This window comes from Phyllostomus discolor, chromosome 8 (assembly GCF_004126475.2).
Source record: "Phyllostomus discolor isolate MPI-MPIP mPhyDis1 chromosome 8, mPhyDis1.pri.v3, whole genome shotgun sequence".
NCBI lineage: Eukaryota > Metazoa > Chordata > Mammalia > Chiroptera > Phyllostomidae > Phyllostomus > Phyllostomus discolor.
Window position 1 is genome coordinate 35,587,197 of NC_040910.2, and position 21,694 is coordinate 35,608,890.

At 46.6% G+C, this 21,694-nt stretch overlaps 1 protein-coding gene across 1 annotated transcript; it reads right to left on the reverse strand.

Moving 5' to 3' along the window:
- Positions 1-16,841: 16,841 nt before the first annotated feature.
- LOC118502327 lies at positions 16,842-20,686 on the reverse strand. Its single transcript, XM_036034463.1, has 3 exons — positions 20,540-20,686; positions 20,150-20,285; positions 16,842-17,459 (listed from the first exon to the last, which is right to left on the reverse strand). Exons 1-3 carry the CDS (start codon positions 20,684-20,686, stop codon positions 16,882-16,884), a joined length of 861 nt encoding a protein of 286 aa, XP_035890356.1. The 3' UTR covers positions 16,842-16,881.
- Positions 20,687-21,694: the final 1,008 nt, after the last annotated feature.

The window sequence follows — 21,694 nt, forward strand, 5'->3', positions numbered from 1 at the left end:
CAGAAATTCTCCTGAGAGGACCTTGCCAGGAGGAGGGACATTTAGATCAGCGCTCCCAGGTTTCACACAGACGATTCTTGTCATTGAGCTAAATCCCGCCTGGACTCGCTCCCAGGCTAGGGACACAGTGGCAGGCTGAGCACACTGGAGGACAAGGTGGGCTCCCATTGGAACAGGTCCAGCTTGTGTGAAGGCAGGTGACAAAGCCAAGGCAACTTGGTGGTGTCTTGTCTCCCTCAATGGGCAGGACGCATTTCAAGACCCCCAGTGGATGCCTGAGACTACAGATAGTACTGAACCCTATTATATAAGATGTTTTTCCCCTACACACACATACCTAAGATAGTGTTTAATTAATAAATTAGGCACAATAAAGAGGTTAACAACAGGAACTAATAATAAAGTAGAACAATTATAACCATAATAGTATGGGAGATGGAGAAGCCAAAAAACTTACATGTACAACCCACGGACATGAACTAAGATGGGGGGAATGCTGGTGGGAGGTGGGGTGCAGGGCAGAGGGGAATAAAGGGGAGAAAAAAATGGGACAACTGTAATAGCATAATCAATAAAAAAAAATATATATATATAAACTTATGTGAATGTGGTCTCTCTCTCAAAATATCTTACTGCACTTACTCACACTTTTTGTGACGCTGTGTTGACCTCAGGTAACTGCAACCAGAGGAGGCGAAACTGCGGGCAAGGGGAGGGCGCTGCCGCACTTCTTGCACAGCCTGCCGCACCCGAGCTCTGCTTTCCGTATGGGTCTTGGACAGTATGTGCACCACACTTGCCAGAGTGATTTTCCTCACAGGCAAACCTAGTCATACATGTGTTCCTTCTTGCTTAAAGCCCCTCCCTGGGTAGAGTTCCCTCTTTCGCACAGGAGACAGTTATTTTCCTGATCTGACCTCTCCTCATCTCTCCATCTTCATTTGCTACTCTGCTGCTGGTCACTTCACTTTGTCGAGGTTGCCCTTCCCAAACAAGCCGTGTTTGCTCGACTCTGTGCCTTCTTATTTGGTTTTCCTCCGAATTTGTACTCTTTTCCAGGCTCTGTGGGGCTATTCCCAGGTCTGGCATCTTCAGCCACATGCATAGTTTTATTATTAAACACCTAGGTTACTTTTTTTTTACTATATTTTTATTGTGGCAAAATACATACCACATAAAACTTGCTATTTTAACTATTCTAAGTATAGAATTTAGTGGCATTAATCGCATTTGCCATGCTGTGTAACCCTCACTACTCTTCCATATTTTTTATCACCTTAAACAGAAACTCTGTACCTGTTGAGAAATAACTCCCTATTTTCCACTTCACCCAGACCCTGGTGATATCTAATCTACTTTGTGTCCCTGTGAGTTTGCCTATTCTAGATATTTTATATAAATGAAATCATGCAATATTTGCCCTTTCACATCTGACTTTTTCTACTTAGCACACGTGAGAATTTCCCTCCTTTTCATGGCCAAATAATATTCCATTGCATGGCTATACCATTATTTTGTGTATCCATTCATCTATTGATGGACACTTAGGTTGTATCCACTTTTGGGCTACCGTGAATAATTCCACCCCAAACGTTATACACATCACAAGTGTTTCCCCTCCACATGGTAAGAGCTTATTTCTATTGTAGCTTGGCTACCTTCTATTTACCTTAGAGAACCCTTTGTAAGTAGGAAATAGCGGGACAGGAGCCCAAACTCAAATCTGTGTCCAGGAATGTATCTGAATTACAGGCTTTTTCGCATGGGCTGTGTGAGCAAGTGAGAGTGTTGAGGGTGGCGGAGCCTGAAGAAGCCAGTTAGAGGCAGGGCTGGGCAGGCGGGGTACAAACGGACCCACATTTGATACTCACAAATGTCCACACGCAGCCATTCTCAGGAAGAAACGGTGAGCGCGGGTCGCTGTGTTGCTGTGGACTGGTGGATGGGAGGAGAGTAGAAAAGAATGGGAGGTAGATGGGAAGAAGAGAGATGTTAGTAAGAGGTCACGTGAACACACAGCAGAACTTTAGACAAGCTAGCAAATCACTACAACAACAATACATTTGGTCAAGCAAAGACAAAGCAGAGAGGTGGGGATGCCAGAGTGAAATTTTCTTTCATTTGCTTTTAAGTGAGCACAAGTGATATAGCATCCTGAACACGAACTGAACAGGGTGAGCAGTTGAGCATATGTGAAACACCACGGTCTGGCCTGACTTGGCCAAACACAGCTCATTGCTGCCAGACTGCCTCCTAAGGAGCAGTCGCCGAAGGCCTCTGTGGTCTCCTCTCCCCGCCCCGAAGCTGTGAGGCCTCGTATTGAATTCTGTCAGCATTTACTCAGAAGCTGTCAGACATTCCAATTTGCACACTGAAGTCCCTGTACGACTCTAGTCGTGGGCTGTCCCCAAACAAAATTAGAAAGTAAAGAGCCAGCACCTTCTTTCTGTGTCTTCTCCTCCAGGCACCAAGTGTTAACAGCAGATATGAATCATTAAGGGTAGAATTTTAGGCATGCGTGGAAAAGCACATTTTTGGATGTGGCAGCCTTGCCACTCCTCAAATCACGCCATCAGGGCACACCACATACTCAGCTTGGCTGACAGGCCAGTCCTGCCTGGACAGATTCTCTCAAGACTGGCACACTCTGATGGGACGTGGGCTTTGAAAGAATGTTCCGCTTCCTGGGGTTGTGCCAGCCAGGCATGTGGTGCTATCTTGATGCAGCCTGAGTAAAAAGGGTTGGAGATGATAAAAGTGGAAGTAGCTAAAAGAAGGAAGCAAAGAGGAGCCCTGGAGAATACGCCTGGAAATCAATTTTGTCTTCCCCTCAATCTCCTCTGCCTAGCGAGAGAAACCATAGCACGTTCTAAGATAGACTATGAGGAGCCACTACGTGCTGTGGTCCCTGGGTCGTTCCTGGGAGCCCTTGTGTATTCCTGATTCCCTCTGCACGTCCAGGTCCACACACAGTGCACGGCTGCTAACGAATTCACTTAGAAAGGAAAGCACCAAAGCATTCAGACACTGTTAGCCTTGTGCACAAGTCTCGGAGAGCATAGGATCTGCCTTTTACATCTGAGTGCCTCTCCTTCCTCTCAGTGGGGATTCCATCTCCTGCCTCAGTTACTGACTCTTAATCTCTTTCAACTTCCCCAGTTGCTTCCATATAAAATTATCTTTACCTGTTCACTGAAAGGATCTTAGCCCTGGCTGAATAGCTCAGCTGGTTAGAGTGTCATCCCAATACACCAAGGTTGCAGGTTCTATCCCAGGTCAGGGCATAAAGGACCAACTAATGAATGCATGAAAAAAATGGAACAACAAATCAGTACTTCTTTCTCTCTCTTTCTTTCCCTTTCTCTCTCTCTCTCAAACCAATTTTTAAAAAGGATCTTATATACTAATTCATACAAAGGTATGAATGATTGAAAATAGCTCATTATACTGACTTTTGCAAGAGTAGTTACATTTTCCAAAGTAATAATTTCATCAGTAATTATTTAGCAGTAAAAATTTCACCAATAATCCAATGTAATATTTTTTAACTCTGGGACATTGAGAAAGATATACCATGTTAAAACTAATCAAGAGGTATAGCTACATGACTTTCAGACAAAATGGACTTTTGCAGTTCATGCAAAATGGACTTTGCATGATGATAAACACATCGATAAAGTGGTCAATTCTTTTTTTTTAATTTTTAAAAAGATTTTATTTATTTATTTTTAGAGAGGGAAGGGAGGGAGAAAGAGAGAGAGAGAAACATCAATGTGCGGTTGCTGAGGGCCATGGCCTGCAACCCAGGCATGTGCCATGACTGGGAATCGAACCTGTGATGCTTTGGTTTGTAGCCCGCATTCAATCCACTGAGCTATGCCAGCCAGGGCAAGTGGCCAATTCTTCGAGAAGACTTAATAATCCTTAATGTTTGTACACTTCACAAGAGAATGTCAAAATATGAGGCAAAATTGATAGAACTTCGAAGAGAAACAGACGAATCCACTATTTTGGTCAAATACTTCAACGGCCATCTATCAGAAATGGACAGACACAGCGGGCAAAACATCAGCAGGACACACCGCAGTCGAACTCAACACTACCATCAACCAACTGGACATAACCTACAGCTATTGGCTATTTCACTCAACAACAGAATACACATTCTTCTCAAGCTCCCACATGAAACATTCACCAACGTAGACCACATTCTGGGCCACAAACACTCCTCAACAATTTTAAAAAATTGAAACCACATGCAGTATGCTCTCCAAGCACAATGAAGTTAAACTAGAAATCAGTAACAAAAAAGAGAGCTGGGAAATTCTGAAATATTTGGAAGTTACACAACATACTTCTAAATGACACGTGGATCAGAGAAGTCTCAGGGGGGATTTAAAGATATTTTGAACTAAATGAAAAGGAAAATACAACTTAGAATTTGTAGAATGCAGTGAAAGCAGTGCTAGAGGGAACTTATAATATTGAAATGCATACTTTAGGAAAGAAAAAAGATCTAAAACTAATAATATAAGCTTGTACCTTAGGAAACCCCAAAAGAGGAGCAAGTTAAATCCCAAGTAAGCAGAAGACAAGAAATGACAAAAATTGGAGCAGAATCAATAAAATTGAAAATAGCAAATCAAGAGAGAAAATCAACAAAACCAAAAGCTGATTTAAAAAATCAATAAAATAGATAAACCTCTGGTCAGGATAACCAAGAAGAAAGAGAGAAAAGATATGAGTTGCTAACATCAGAAATGAAAGATTTGATGTACATTAAAAATACATAAATATATTATTTAAGTATATATTATATATTAATATTATATATTTAAATATGTATATTTATATACATAAATATACTAAAAAACACAAACACTGATCCTAGGGACATTAAAAAGATAATGATGGAATATTATGGATAATTCTATGCCCACAAATTTGACAACTCAGACGAAATGGATCAAATTCTTGAAAGACACAAGTCTTTCTGCCAAATTCATTTCTATAAAAACTCACACAAGGAGAAACATATAATCTGAGTTGGCCTTTTTCTATTAAAAAATTGAATCAGTAATTAATAGCCTTCTATAACTGACAGCGCCAGGCTCAGATTGGTTTTACTGGTGACTCCTAACACATATTTAAGGAAGAAATTATACTGATTCTCTACCATCCCTTCCAGAAAGTAGAGGCTAAGGTAACACTTGTTAACTCACTCTGTGAGCACAGCATTTTCCTACTACCCAAATCAGCAAAGACATTACAAGAAAACTACAAACCAATTATCTTTCATAAACATAGAATAAAATATCATTAATCCTTAACTAATTATTAACAAATTGAATCTAACAATGTATAAAAAGAATTATACTCCAGGGCCAAGGCTACTTCAACATTCAAAAGTCAATGTAATCCAGTGTAGTAACAGGCTAAAGATGAAAAATCATATGATCATATCAATAAATGCAGAAAAAGTATTTGACAACATCCAACACCCATTCATGATTTTTAAAATTCATGTAGAATCTGTTATAAAAAGTCAATCAGGTGCTGGCTGTTGTGGCTCAGTGGATTGAGCACCAGGCCTGCAAACCCAAAGGTTACTGGTTCGATTCCCAGTCAAGGTGCATGCCTGGGTTTCAGTCCAGGCCCCCAGTTGGGCACATGAGGGAGGCAACCATGTATCTCACACACATTAAGATGGTCCTCACCCTCCCTTCCCCAGTCTCTCTCTTAAAAAAAAAGTAAATGATTAAAAAATATCAATCAGATAATAAATTTCACCCGGGTAAATAGTTGGTCAAGAATACTGAGTGAAGACTCTCCTTACTAGAGTTTTAAAAACATGTTATAAATGGACAACTATCAAAAGGGTATAATATAAGATTAAAACACCCAATAACTTTTGCACTGAAGATAGGTTTTGACCAAAACATGCCGCTAGACTGGTGCAGCTTTTTCTTTTTCCCATCAGAATGCTCTTTTGGGCCCAGGCAGGCAAACAGCAATTCAGAAAGAGCCCTTTGCCCTCCGCTGCAGGCCAAGTCCAAGGGCGCGATGACCCTGGGATGCCAAGACGGTGCCCTCACCATGGAGGCAGGACAATGAAGTCTGGGGTGACAGTGGCAGACTTGTGCAGCTAGAAGGGAACAGAATCACTTCTGTATTTAACCCTGTGGCTCCTTTGACTTTTTTTTTTTTTTTTTGGCAGATAAGTCTTCAAAGCATACAGATTTAGAAAATGAGAAGCCTTTTCCAGAGGTAAAGAAAGAAAGGAAGAAATCAAGAGCTGGAAACAAGGGAATAAAGAAGCTATGACAGTATCCTTTCTGTTTCTAAGTGGTCTTTCACTTGTGGGGTCAGTGTCACAAATCCCTTTGTGCCAGACACTCTAAATACAAGGTCATTATCGCCTCTCACCATGAAGGGGTGAGCATCACACTCTGGCATTTCAGTACAGTATGATTCAAAACTCTCGCTTAGAAAACTGAAAAATTAAACCCAATTAAATGCACTTAGAATCCAGAATATGAGAGCTATATGAGGTCATAAAATGACTTTTTCCACATCCCACTTAACCAGTGGAACCCCGGGGCCCAAAAGGTCACAGAAGAGGCAATGCAGGGCCTGGGCTTGGTGCCAGAGGTGAAGAGGACACGTCACCAGTCTGAGCCCCTCCTTCTGCATCCAGGCAGTGGGGGTGGTAAAAACCATTGCACGGTGTGGGAATTAAGATCAATAACCTGCAAAGCGTGTTCTTACCACACAAAACTGCTCAATAATTATTTTCTTTTTCTCTGGTTTCCAGTGTTGGAGCAGCCCTCAGTGCCTGGGCTCAGAAACCCCTGCTCTCACTCTTCGCTCTGGTCCCAACGGTATCTGCAGGCATCCGGTCACCTTGGCGATGGGAGAGCCACTGGGTGTGCTTTGGTGCCTCGAGGGTCGGCCGCCCCACACAGGAGAGCCTGAGGTGGACTGTCTGCCTCTGTCACCGAGAAGCATAAAAGCCTAGATCCACCTACAGTCGACTTTTCCATCCAAGAAATAGGGCATTATGCACCGGTATTATCTGGTATTTTGGAATCCTTCCCAGCTGGTAAATTCAGTGAAATTTGCTTAATCTGTGTTTATGTCTACATAGGCTGGGGTCAGGGTAACAAATCAAAAATCAATGAATGTACGCCTATAAGAGGAACCTAATGGACAAAACAAATGAGCAAATAGAACCAGAGGCATGGAGACAAGGAGCAGATTGACAGGGACCAGAGGGGCGGGGGGAGGGGCATGAAGGGAGAAGGAAGGGGAAAGGGCTGATCAAGAAACTGGTATGAATGACCTGTAGACAGGGCGACAGGGCGCGGATTGACTGTGGAGGGGCGGGGTGGGGCGGGGGGAGAGGCGGGACAGGGGAGAGCAACAGGGGAAGATTGGGACAACTGTAATAGAACAACAATTTAGAAAATAAAATAAAATACAGAAGAGAAAAATATCAATAATTGCAGTGCTGGCCAGGTGGCTCACCGCTGGATGGAGCGTCACCCCGCTCACCAAAGGCCACAGCTTCACCCCGGCCAAAGCAGGCATGAGAGGCAACCGACTGATGTTTCTCTCTCTCTCTCCCCCCACCACCCCGGCTTTCTCTCTCAAATCAATGCGCAGATCTGTCACAGGTGGGCACAGGTAACCAGGTTCTTAGTGATCGGGACAAAGAATTGAACCGAACACCCAGAGTTCATAGAAGAGAACATGGGAGCAGGCCAACTCCAAGCAGAGATTGACCTCATGGGCTGGAGGGACTTTATGCTTATAGAGCGGATCCTTCCTGGCTAGTTGTGGTGGGCTTTTACTGAGTATATACAAGTAGTTGCATTAAAGCTACTGCGCATGTGGTTTCCCATGATCCTCCCCGACTGGCCACCAGGGAAGAGAGTCCCAAAATGCTAGGGAATTAATTCCCGTTTCTCCTGGGGTCCCCCTGTACTAGGTTCACTTTTCTCTAAGCCAGAGAATTATAGCTCTCCATGCTAGAGATTGGTGAAAAAGAAAAGAGTTATTTATTCAAGTTATACAAACTAAAAGTAATGACTTAATGTCTTTGTTAAAATCCCAAAGTCCCTTGAAACACCCACAAACACACAGTCCTTCCTTCCCCCCTTTGCCCAGTCTGGGGTACCGTATCTCAGGAGAAGAAATAGAAGTCCGTGGCTTAGGCAGCTCCTGGTTTTTCCTAGTAATTTGTGCTCAGCTGGCAGTCTTTCCTTAGTTCCCAGTACCACTGGTTGTGTTGCCAGGATCGCCAGCTAAAGCCGCGTGGTGATTCTTTCCATGGCTGTGGGGGGGGGGGGGGGAATCCCTCTTTCTGGGAGAGCGACGGCGGCAGCGGCGGCAGCAGCAGCACCGAGAGGGCTACCGTGGAGCTCATTGTGTCCTGGCCAGAGCAGGTGGCTGCAAGGTTAGCTGAGCCCGAGAGAGGTGAGAGCGCGGGCGCAGCTTGCGGAGGCCTGGCGGTGGCTGCGGCGGCCGGGCAGTGATCCGGTGCTCCTGAGTCACTTACTGGTGGCCCCTTCTCTCGGCCTCGGCTGCAGAGCTGGCTGGGGCTCGGAGCCGGGTGGTAGAGGAGCTGCAGGCGGCTGCATCCCGGACGGTGTCTGCACGGCTGCGGGAGTCCCCGCTCTGCTGAAGCCGCATGGTACTCTCTTCAATGGCCGCCAAGTCTGGGTTTTTAAATCCCGCGCCAATCTTCTTCTGCAGCCCCATTTCTGACTCCTCCCACACTCGGCCTCACATGCCAGAACTCTCAAAGCCTTCCAGCTTTACTGGACCGCCATTGTGGGTCTGGGCAGGTGTGGCCCCATGTCATGGAACCAATCATTTCCAAGTTCTCACACAGGTACAGGCGCAGTAACCAGGGGGAGTTGCCTCCCAGGCTCCGTAACTAGGGAAAGTTACTTCCATTTCCCTGGCTTAGAGCTTGGCCAGAGCTATTTAACATATCCATGCAACCAGCCAAAGGCCATAGATATGTTAAAAGACCACGCCAGAGGGTAGCTGCAAGGCTGTTGCTATGGGAAACAGCTCTCAATGGCCCTGCTCCATTTGTCCCTTCCCCTGGGGTGGAGGGTGAGGACATTCTATATATTTTTCTAATATTTCCTGGACACCTTGAGTTCTGAACCCCATTCCAAATCTCTATTTGGGGACCCTTTGGCTGCACCCTCCTACAAATCCCTCCTTTCAGATATACCCACTTTAAATTCTTTTAAAGGACAATGGACGAAGGTCTCATCTTCTTGTAACTGCTTCTAGCTGGACATGGATGTTGTCCTACCTACCCGTGGGTCAGGGGTGCCCTGAAAGGGGGCGGGGGTGCAGCACAGAGGGAGTTCTTCTTGTAAGGGGAAGGACCTTACAGAATCTTGGTTAGTTGGTTGTCACCATGATGTTGCAGGCTTGGTGTCCAAAGGCTGGCATTACTGGACCATTGGCATCTTGGTTATATTCTGGAGGTGACAGATTTGGAAAGAGTTGGAAGAAACAATTAAATCATAACTACTAAATGACAAAGGCAAGGACTTAAGTAAAGAATGGCTTATCAGGAGGAAAGTGTACAAGGCATGTTACACCTATCCAAAACTCTTGTGGCCTACTATACTTCACTTGGGCTGAGGGGAATATGTTAGGATTTCCCTCCTTTCAGATTTTTGAGCCTTTTCTATCCAAGCCATCAAGACAGAAAAGGGAAAATCAGTTCTAGGTGAAGTCTATAGACTGCCCAAACCGTTTACCAACCCAACCACTTAGTTCAGCCAAACCGTTGAGTCTCAGGGGGCGATGATGAAGATGGGCTCTTTAAATGAGGTTTATATTGCAAGCAATCACTTAGGTAATGAGGTCATAGGCATATGCCCTATGAAAACAGAAGAACACACATGTTAATTCACACAACAATCCCCAAACCAGTCTCTGTGCCTGTGAGACTGTCTTTTGGGAAGACATCCAGTTGCAAGGCCTTTGCTACAATGAACATCTAATAGTGGCAATTTGACAGGTCCCTTATGCCTGTAAATTGAACATCTTTGGTGATATTACAAACCCAGTTTTAACTTTGAAATGAAAATAAACTTTTAAGTCAGTTAGTCGCACCATTATGATATATAATACTGAGCATTGTGATCTTCCTTGAACTACAATTTTTTTCCTTAAGATCACCCTCACTGTTACTAAAGGGACTACTTTGAGTCCCGATTTTAATTTTGACTGTTTGTTTGCATAAACACACCGAGAGCAGCCTGGATCACTTATGATCTTTAAGTCTGCTTTGCTGGAACTTACACAGGGAACCTTTAGATTGACTTCTTAGTCCGCCCCTTGGGGCACAGAAGCAGAGCCACACATCTGCCATCTGGCATTGCCTGTACCAGTTGTCTCACTCAGATCCTTGAGGCTTCCATTGTGCTTGTAGGTTCTTTTTTGGCCATCTTTTAGGAAAGCAACCTTTGTTCCTTCCCTGGAAAGACTACCACGAACCACACAACCAACCAAAGTACCAGGCTTTTCTTGTGGGCTTACACTAGCTTTATAAGTCAATCCTAGTTCCTCAGGGCTTTCCGGTAATGACCAGAACCCACACATGCCTTCTTCAGGCGTGACATTCCAGCCAAAGTCTTGGTTAACAAAACCACTATAATGACTGATCTTATTGGATTTATGCAAAGAAACCTTATGTCATCATTCACTCCTTCAGAATGCCAAATTCTGGAGGGATCAGGTAGGGAGAAAAATATAGAGTGTGAAGGAAAATCCTTTCCCTTCTGATATCCACCAGGCTTCTTAAAACTTTCACTTCCACAGACCTTCTGAAACATTCAAAAACTCTTTATTCTTTTTCATATACTTTCTGATATTTACCAAGATTGCATCTCCATGCCTTATACCTTCTATTACTAACACACACTACATAATTTTTTCTTAACACGTTTACTTGTACAGACTTTCTGCAACATTCACAAACCTTCTATTCTTTTTTCTATACTTTCTGATATCTACCAAGATTGCATCTCCATGCTTTATACCTTCTATTACTAACACCATATAACTTCTTTCTAAAACTTTCACATTTTCATTTAAGTATGTCCCATGGGGCTGAGTTTTTCCTCAGCTGGCAGCTTTAGGTTGCCCATAGCATAAGATGGTGGAGAGGTTGCTCCCTCTAAGGTAGGGGCAGAGACTCCAGAACTCTGGGGTTCCCTTAATCTCCCTTGAGAGACAGGTGGGGAACTAAGGAGGGTATCTTCTAATTGATCAACACTTGGACCTGTAGGTTTTGCCAGGGTGGGGCTGGAGCAAAATGAGGGATCTCGGTACAGAGCCATAAATGCCTGTACGTAAGGAACTTCAGACCATTTGCCTTCCCTCCGGCAGAATAGATCTAGCTGTAGGATAGTATTCCTGCTCCCATTCTCAGGCCATATTTCTCTATCCCTTAATTTATACTGGGGCCAAACAGTGTTACAAAAGAAAACTAATCTCTTTCTTTTTTAAAAAAAAATTTCTGGGTTAAATTTATCCCAATTGCTAAGAATGCAACTCAATGGTGATTTAGAAAGGATGGAAGGTGTGGTTCCCATTTCGACTGTAGTGATCCTAAGAGAGAAGAAACACAAAGATACTCCTTTGCAGACTAGAGGCGTCCCTCTCTTTGCTGCCCTTAGGAGATTCCTAGTGGGCCATGGGCGTCCCCTGGGATCCCACCGAACTACCAGACGTCTCTGGCGAAAGAGATTCTAGTGAGAGAGATACTCCCTTGCAATTAAGAGGCGTCCCCCTTTTCTTGCCTCAGGAGCTTCCTAGTGGGCCACAGGGCGTCCCCTGGGATCCCACCGAACTACCAGACGTCTCTGGCGAAAGAAATCCTAGTGAGTGTCGGCCGACAGAAATCTAAAAGACTTGAGAGAATTGCCACAGTCTACTTTTGTTTCTAACTATTGGGAAGGAACCAGTCCTGCATTCTTGAGCAATTGCCTTTGCCTATAATCCTGACAATCCCAGCCTGTAAACTTTTAGATCTGGGGCAAAGGAAGTGTCTTACTAGGAAAAATAATTTCTGGCCCTGTAAACCATTTAGAGGAGCACCAAGATGATCTTATTATAAAATGACTCTTTTCTAGATCACAAAGAAGACCCTTAAATATTCTATGTAATTTTCCAGAGCTTTAAGAAATTGTACCTGCGTCTGGAGTCTCGCAGAAGGGACCTCAAGAGATGTCCAAAACACCACCCTTCATACTGGAGGCGGATCTCATAGAGGGACAATGAACTGAGAGGGGAAATTAAAATATCCTTATAGGAACAAGTAAACCACTTTAGAATTCCAAATTCAATTAGGTAAGAGTGGCTCTACGCAGCCATTTAGTAACCAGCGACCAGCAGGCACCTGTTGTGCAGTTCTGAGTGATGTTGCTGCTTACAATGATAGTATACACGTGGCAAAGATGGGAGTGGCTCATTCTTGCAACTGTACTTAGCGCTAGCCTGTCAATGACCCCAAGGTAGATATCCTAGTACAAAGACAGCAGGAGCCCTTCATACATAAAAGGCAAGTGGGGTATGAGTGAAGGTATAAAGAACAGAAGTCAGTTGGGGAGGAAAAGCATAAAAGACTATCTGTGGGCCTGATGAGGAGACTGCAAAAGGAAGTCATAGCGCAGGCGAGGTGGTGACTGATATCCCGTATGGAAGGTCCAACTATGCCTCTTGAAGGAGTGGCTGACCTTCCAACAGGGAACATCAGACTCACCGAAATAGAATAGGTGGTAACAGAAAAGGGCATCCTGGGTGTCAGAGCAGCAAAGGGGGCTTACCACTCTGGTGTCTTCTCCTGGCTGGCTCGCCAAAAACTGTCACAGGTGGGCACAGGTAACCAGGTTCTTAGTGATCGGGACAAAGAATTGAACCGAACACCCAGAGTTCATAGAAGAGAACATGGGAGCAGGCCAACTCCAAGCAGAGATTGACCTCATGGGCTGGAGGGACTTTATGCTTATAGAGCGGATCCTTCCTGGCTAGTTGTGGTGGGCTTTTACTGAGTATATACAAGTAGTTGCATTAAAGCTACTGCGCATGTGGTTTCCCATGATCCTCCCCGACTGGCCACCAGGGAAGAGAGTCCCAAAATGCTAGGGAATTAATTCCCATTTCTCCTGGGGTCCCCCTGTACTAGGTTCACTTTTCTCTAAGCCAGAGAATTATAGCTCTCCATGCTAGAGATTGGTGAAAAAGAAAAGAGTTATTTATTCAAGTTATACAAACTAAAAGTAATGACTTAATGTCTTTGTTAAAATCCCAAAGTCCCTTGAAACACCCACAAACACACAGTCCTTCCTTCCCCCCTTTGCCCAGTCTGGGGTACCGTATCTCAGGAGAAGAAATAGAAGTCCGTGGCTTAGGCAGCTCCTGGTTTTTCCTAGTAATTTGTGCTCAGCTGGCAGTCTTTCCTTAGTTCCCAGTACCACTGGTTGTGTTGCCAGGATCGCCAGCTAAAGCCGCGTGGTGATTCTTTCCATGGCTGTGGGGGGGGGGGGGGGGAATCCCTCTTTCTGGGAGAGCGACGGCGGCAGCGGCGGCAGCAGCAGCACCGAGAGGGCTACCGTGGAGCTCATTGTGTCCTGGCCAGAGCAGGTGGCTGCAAGGTTAGCTGAGCCCGAGAGAGGTGAGAGCGCGGGCGCAGCTTGCGGAGGCCTGGCGGTGGCTGCGGCGGCCGGGCAGTGATCCGGTGCTCCTGAGTCACTTACTGGTGGCCCCTTCTCTCGGCCTCGGCTGCAGAGCTGGCTGGGGCTCGGAGCCGGGTGGTAGAGGAGCTGCAGGCGGCTGCATCCCGGACGGTGTCTGCACGGCTGCGGGAGTCCCCGCTCTGCTGAAGCCGCATGGTACTCTCTTCAATGGCCGCCAAGTCTGGGTTTTTAAATCCCGCGCCAATCTTCTTCTGCAGCCCCATTTCTGACTCCTCCCACACTCGGCCTCACATGCCAGAACTCTCAAAGCCTTCCAGCTTTACTGGACCGCCATTGTGGGTCTGGGCAGGTGTGGCCCCATGTCATGGAACCAATCATTTCCAAGTTCTCACACAGGTACAGGCGCAGTAACCAGGGGGAGTTGCCTCCCAGGCTCCGTAACTAGGGAAAGTTACTTCCATTTCCCTGGCTTAGAGCTTGGCCAGAGCTATTTAACATATCCATGCAACCAGCCAAAGGCCATAGATATGTTAAAAGACCACGCCAGAGGGTAGCTGCAAGGCTGTTGCTATGGGAAACAGCTCTCAATGGCCCTGCTCCATTTGTCCCTTCCCCTGGGGTGGAGGGTGAGGACATTCTATATATTTTTCTAATATTTCCTGGACACCTTGAGTTCTGAACCCCATTCCAAATCTCTATTTGGGGACCCTTTGGCTGCACCCTCCTACAGATCCTCAGGTGAGGATTAAAAAAGATACGAGAGAAAAGGAGTCGGGGAGGTATGCGGAGACAGAAGGGCCTTGTCTTCGGGAGAACGGATTTACTCATTCCTACAGGCACATGGCGTTGCTCTGGAAGGTTTCATCGGGGTGGGGAACACACAGTGCGGGGCACAGATGGTGCGTTGTGGAGTGGTGCGCCCCAGACCTGCACAGTCTTGCTAACCAGCGTCACCCCAACAAATTCAACACAAAGGGAAAAAATAAAAGATGTTAACCTCCTGTAAGAGTGCCGTCTTCTCCATTTTCTCTCTCTTGCGATCAGTTAGAGAATATTCAGATCTGAAGAGCCACCCTCCAACAGCCAGCCTCCTCTCCAGCACCCGCGTTTCCTAGACCTCACCCTCCCACGGCCGAGTCTTCCCTCCCACTGCGGGACCCTTCCGTCTTCCCTTCTTCGTTTCCTTTCCTTTGCAGTTTCTTGTCCCCCACTGCTTCCCACCCTCCGGCAACTTCCTGGGCCTTCCACAAACCACAGGCCAGAACCTCCGCAGAGGGTTCTTCTCCCTCCAAGGCACTTTGGATTCAAGTGGCCAGGGGTCGGTAGGTTTGGTCCTATGAACGCTGAACACACACATACCCTCTGACTCAGCCATTCCGCTCCTGGGTACGGACAGCAGAGGAACGAGTGTCTAGCCAAGACAAGACATGTCTAAGAATGTTCACAGCAGCTTTGTTCATAATAAGCAAAAGCTGGAAACAACCAAACGCCCGTTAACAACAAAACGGATAAATTGTGATATATCACATAATGGAATGGTACACAGCAAAGGAAAAGAATGAATTATCATCCTATTGAACAGGATACCTGGCTGAATCTCAAAGCCAATGATGAGACAAAGAAGCCAAGCAAACAAATACCTATCCATTTATTTCTCCATGTGTGCAAATCAAACAGGCCAAGCTACTGTATGGTGCTAGAGGCTGGAAAGGTGGTTACTTTTGGGGGGCACTAACTGGGAGACAGCATGAGGGATGCTTCCTGAACAGGGTTTGTGGTTACACGGTCCAGACGCAATGTAAAGAGTTGTCGAGTTAATGCACTTTATGTAAGTTATACCTCAATTCAAATGTAAGAAAATAGATTAAAATGTAAGAAATAAAGCAGCCCACGTGTTACCACAAAGTGCAAAACAGCAAGCAAGCTGTGCTCTTCTCCCCCGCCCCGTCTGATTCATCTGCCTCCCTTGGCCCTGCGCCCGCGCAGCGTTCAGGCTGCCGTCAGCCCAGGACGGGAGGAAACGTGCGGAGCGCGCAGACAGCTCGGCAGATGGAAGCGTCCTCGCCTCCTGAGAGCAGTCGGTCTGGACCTTCCGTTTGCGGACGTGGAAGATGCGCCTGTGGAAGACGGTGGAATAAAGAGTTTCTCCCTGATTTCACCCCCACATTCGATCTCAGAGTCCAGGAAAACGCCCCCTCAAAGCTCCAACACGCGACGCTCTGACTTCTCCCCGTGCAGCTCGCTAAGGGCCTGGGGTGCAGCTCCCATCACGCCTCTGCACCCGCCCCGGCCTCTTCCTCACCGGGGCGACCCTCTTCTCACATCCTTCTCCACGTCCTCCTGGTGCGCTTTCCACTTCTCTCCCTGGCCCCACGCCTCTCTGTGATCCCCTCTCTCTCCCCACTCTTCTCGCTCATTTCCTTCACCTAGAATAGTCAAGAATGATCTAAGAATTGTCTACAGCATTTTGGATTAATTTTTAAAAGAAATTTGGAGAAAAACTGGATTTTCTTTTAGAAAACAGCTTTCCCATTAAGATAAACTCACATGCACATTATTACATAGAAATTTGATTTTTAAAACTGCAGGGCTCTCGCTCTAAAAGTTATGAAAACAAAGCCCGTGGGAACTGTAAGGTGGGCTTGCTGATTTCTGCTGATTTCTCCTCGGGAAAACCACTTCCAGCAACACTGTTACCGAGTTCTGAAAAGATTTACTCAGAGTGAAAGTCACGTAAAGTTTCTAAGTGACCTCAATTTACATACCCAGTAGTTTCTGTACACAGTAGTAGGAACGCGTCACGGGAGATTTGTTTCCCTTACACTCTGTGTATGACCCACAGAGAGAGTCGTGGGAGGGTGCGGGCGGAGGGAGGGTGAACTTCCCTGGGGGAGGCCTGGACGGTACAAAAGGAAAGGATGCGTGTGGAGACTGGGCTGCAGGATGGCAGGGGGCTAGTCATTGCCTCGCCTTCAAGCCCCTGGTGTGTGTGTGTGTGTGTGTGTGTGTGTGTTTAACAGATCCTGCCTCGGGTTTATTTGTACAAACAGCACAAGAGGACACCAGCCCCACGCAGACTGCAGCCCAGGGGTCACACCAGCAGGCAGAGGCCTCTACTTTGGAGTCTTCGTGGGGCCCTGGGCACCTATGGGAGCCTGAGCCAGAGCTGCAGCTGGAGCCTTGGCCTTGGACTTTGGGTATAGAGCCTGAGACCCCTGGCGATGCGACACAGGCGCGTTTCGCAAACTCCCAGGGAGTGATGTAGGCAAGCTGATTGAGCTTGCGGCTGTTGCCCTTTGGGATTTTGGGACTTGACTTCCTTGGGCTTTACAAGGGACTTGATGGCCCCGGCACTTGCACTTGCGTTCATGGCCTTGGCGTCGTTGGCCTGCGCCTTCTTCAGGCCCTTCTTGTTGCGCTTCTCGGCAAGTGTGTGTTCATCTTCAGGAACCTGGGGCCCATCCCTAACAGTTTTGTATCTTTGTGATTGGGGTTTCTTGATGCCATTTCTGTGCCATTTTCGGAACTGGTTGCACGTGGTGTGGCTCTTGAACTTGGCTATGTTTGCACTCGAGCCGGCAGGTCCCGAAACAGGAAGAGCTGGAACAGTCAGTCGTGAACTACCTGTCCAATCCTGGGAAGTGAGGCAGGCGGCGGAGCGGTCCGGCCGCAGGGAGGAAGGGAAGGGCGCCCTCTGGTGGCAGCTGCTCAGCCTTTCCTCTGCTGTCGTGAAGATTCAGCTCGAGCTTTAACTTTGCACACCAACTCGCCCAACCAGAAGCCCGTGTCAACCAGACCCTGCCCCACACTCCAGAAGGCCATCTAGAAGGGAGGGCTGGGGGTGGGGGTTCATAACTCTACCCCATGCCCAGCAGCCCATCAACTAATATCTCTTCCAGTTATTTATTTTTCCCCCATGAGAAGTGCTGGGAATCCAACACCCTCCATCTCACACCTTGCCAGCAAGGTATGGGCACTCTTCACAGCTGGTGTCTACACAACTGCAACGGCCCCGCCTCTGATTCTGCTCTGCAGGGAGTTAGTGTTGGGCCACTCAGAAAATCCATGATAGGAACACAGAACAAATCATGCCATTTAACCTGATTCTCAGTTACCAGATCTTCAAAATTAGGTGTGGTAGTACCTACCAGCAGGGCTGTCCGGAGGGCTCAGTGAGACACAGTGCCAGACACAAGTGCTCAGTGAATACTGGTTTCTTCCCACACCCACTCCACCCCACCCCAGCCCACAGCCCTTAAACACCATGCACTGGTCAGTGTATTTCCCCCAGACCACCTGGCCAGCAATCAGGACACGCTGCCCCCTCGTGGGCAGGGCCACCTTGGCTGAGGCCTGGTGGCCCGTCTGTGACTCCATATTCTATTAGTTTTTTGACAATTTGGCACAGCTGCTTTGATGGAGGAGCATTTTGATGTAGGAGCATCTTTTTTTAAATAATATTTTATTGGTTTCTTCTTTTTTTTAAAAGATTTTATTTATTTATTTTTTAGAGTGGGAAGGGAGGGGAGGGGGGGAGAGAGAGAGAGAGAGAGAGAGAGATCAATGTGCAGTTGCTGGGGGTTATAACCTGCAACCCAGGCATATACCCTGGCTGGGAATCGAACCTGGGACACTTTGGTTCCCAGCCCGTGCTCAATCCACTGAGCTACGCCAGCCAGGGTTTTTTTTTTAATGCCTCAAGAAACATCATGAAATACTGTGAGGAACAGACAGTCTCCCTACTGCCCTGAGACTCCCGTGGGTGGGTCTCACCTCCCATCCCCGGACGGGTGTCCGTTCTGCAGGGTCCTCAGTAACAAGACAGCAGACAAGCCAACAACTTTACGTTTGGACACTGCTGAATTATGTTACAAAGTCCCTCGGGCAAACAGCAACATCCAATCAGCTGCAAAATAGGTGCGACCACAGTTTCTGCTGCTTTATCACAGTCACATTGAGAGGCTGGCAGAGTCGTCACTGCTTCAGAGCACGGGGGCCCTGTGTAGGGTGTATTTTTAAATTGTCTTCCAACAGCCTTCAGGAAGAATGGGTCATGTTCAAAGGCAGGTCCTTTTAACTGGCTGAGCTACTTGGTGGTGATGGCCAAGCAAAGGTGGCCTCTAGAGCTAAGTGTACCCATTAGAGCCAGCGAGTGTTTACAGACTAATGTTTTTGTTTGTGCTGTATTTGCTTCTTTGAAAACAACCACGCTAGTGTCCCAGGTTCGATTCCCAGCCAGGGTACATTCCTGGGTTGCAGGCCATAACCTCTAGCAACCGCACATTGATGTTTCTCTCTCTCTTTCTCTCTCTATCTCCTTCCCTTCCCTCTCTAAAAATAAATAAATAAAATCTTAAAAAAAAAAAAGAAAAGAACCACCCTACAACCCTTATTATTTATATAATAGTATGACCAAAACACATTCACAAAGTAATATTTATTCTTGCCGTGCATATACTCATATTTGCTATTCTATTTCATTTAACACGAGATCTGGTTGTGACCCTCTGGAGTGATTCTATGGCCCATGAATGGGTGATGAGGGTCTGAAAACCAGCGGGCTGGAATGCTGGAGCACTGGCTGAAACGGGGAAAAGAAATTAGGAGCCCCGGGGCAAGCATGTGAAGAAGCGTCGCAGGAATGAGACCGGACGAGAGAAGAGCAGGGAAGCTGTCCTGAGGCCAGAGAAAAAGGGGGAGAGGAGGTGAAACAGCCAAGAGTCATCGGCAGACAGCCTGGCCGAGAGACTTCTAAAAACAGAGTTTTTCTCTCTCAGGCTTTGTCGGTATATGACTGACATACAACACTGTGCCAGTGTGAGGTGCACAGTGCGACAGCTCGATACGTGCGTGCACTGTGGAAAGGGTACACAATAAGGTGAACACGGACTTCGCCTCCCAGTTACCGTGTGTGTGTGTGTGTGTGTGTGTGTGTGGTGAGAACTTTTAAGATCTACTCCCTCAGCAGCTTTCACATACATGATACACTATTATTAACCGTGGTCGCCCTGCTCTATGTCATTTATCTGATAACCGGAAGCTCGTACCCTTTTGACCACCTTCACCCATCAACCCTCCACACCCCCGGCAACCATCCATCTGCTCTCAAACCCAGACATTTCTGATGTGCATCTGAAGCTGTTTGCCTTGGAGCGTTCTGACCACCCCCTGCCCTTGACCATTCAGTCAAGTCTGCTCCTCACACAAATGCCCCCTGTAAGTAGGTTTTAGGTGTCCACAGAGGGAAAAGCCGAACCTCGTTTCTGAGTGCAGGATATAGGGTGGAGTACAGACAGCACTTCGGAGTGAGCTAAACTACTCCTGGGTGGGGGGCAGAGGTCAGAGTCAGGGGTCCGAGGACCAGGAGCAAACCTCTGGGCCTCCCCCTCCCCCGGCATTCGCACCAGTCTCACTTGGAACTTCAGGCCCGGGGAGTGCCAGGGCTCCCAAATCCCAAGTCCTCAGGAGCAGTTTGTATCTCAGACAGAACCTCTGACACTGAAGAGAGACGATGAGAAAGGCAAAGGGAACTGTGTGCAGGAGGAGAGCCTGTGGAGAGAAGGAAGGTCCAGGGGTCAGCAGACTCGGGCTCTTACCTGGGAAAGAGGGATGGAGGTGACTAGGGTGGAGGAAAGGGGACAGTGTTCAGGGGCAGAGAAATGAAGGAGAAAACATGTGAAATGTGAAGTGAAGCGGACATTTTTATCTCTGGCATGGAAACTGTCATGGCAAACAGACAAGAGGCACCCCCGCCTTGGGTCGTCACCCCACCTCTGAATGCCAGGGTAACATCTGGCCGGTACCTGCAGGCAGAATGGGGAAGAGGCTTCTCTGGAGACCGTGCCCCTTGGGCACAGCCCCCCTTTCTTCTTCCCACATTCACTGAACACAGCGAGAACGCAGATGCCCGCCAGTGAACACAGGGCGGGCACACACCACGCAAGCGCCATCCTCAGACTTACCCTCTGGACTCCGAGAGCTGCCTGGCGGACTGTTTCTGACGGGACGATCACTCCTTCATCAGCAGGCGGTTGTGAAGAATAAATAGATAAGATTGCAATGACTCTGTCTGCCCTTATTTACTGGCCTATAAATGCTGGAAGCGAATCTCTTAAGTATTGAACTGATGATCTATAAACTATATTTCAAATGAAGTTGTGAATTGAGAATTTGTAAAACTTTTGGAATATATTTCTCTTGAACTGCTGATTACAGTTCTGGTGCAAAGCAAAATATGGATATTTCTTTCACGTAACACTGAAATATGAATGTTCCGGTTTTTGTGGGTTTTTTTTTAGATTTTATTTATTTATTTTTAGAGAGGGAAGGGAGAGAGAGAAACATCAATGTGTGGTTGCTGGGGGTCATGGCCTGCAATCCAAGCATGTACCTTGATTGGGAATTGAACCTGTGACACTTTGGTTCATAGCCTGTGCTCAATCCACTGAGCTACGCCAGCCAGGGCTTCGAATGTTCCGGTTTTTGAAGAAACAGTATGATGTAGTGTTTAAGAGCACAGACTTTGGAGCCAGCCTGCAGAGTTCAAACCCTAGCTCTATAATACCAAGGCTGTAACCTTAGGAATCTTACTGAATCGTCCTCTGTGTCCCCCGTCTGTGGGATGGAGATGACAATAGAATTGTGAGGATGACACGAGTCAGTACAGTCCAAGTATTTAGCACAGTGCTTTCTCAGAGTCCAGCATTTATGAAATGAAATATCAGTAGAACAAAACTTTCCCACATTTCAAGTTTAAAAAATTCTAAACATATAACTATCAACTAGAGGATGTATACTTATAAGTGGCATTTTACTATTCTAATATAATAAAAATGAAAATAATCATGAGAACCTGAATATGAAATAATATCATTTCAGCTTTAAAACATGAAACATTAAAAAAACAAAATGCTCCACTAGTATCATTATTCACTTACACGTATATTTTGTACAAATTT

Bases quoted from the DNA above. Each gene is read 5' to 3' on its own strand.
- LOC118502327 (XM_036034463.1), bottom strand. From the start codon at position 20,686: ATGGCGCTTGCGTGGTGTGTGCCCGCCCTGTGTTCACTGGCGGGCATC. The intron at 20,286-20,539 runs GTACCGGCCAGA...TTCTCTCCACAG, and splicing joins CTTCCCCATTCTGCCTGCAG to GCTCTCCTCCTGCACACAGT. The intron at 17,460-20,149 runs GTGAGACTGGTG...TCTTCACGACAG, and splicing joins CCCCGGGCCTGAAGTTCCAA to CAGAGGAAAGGCTGAGCAGC.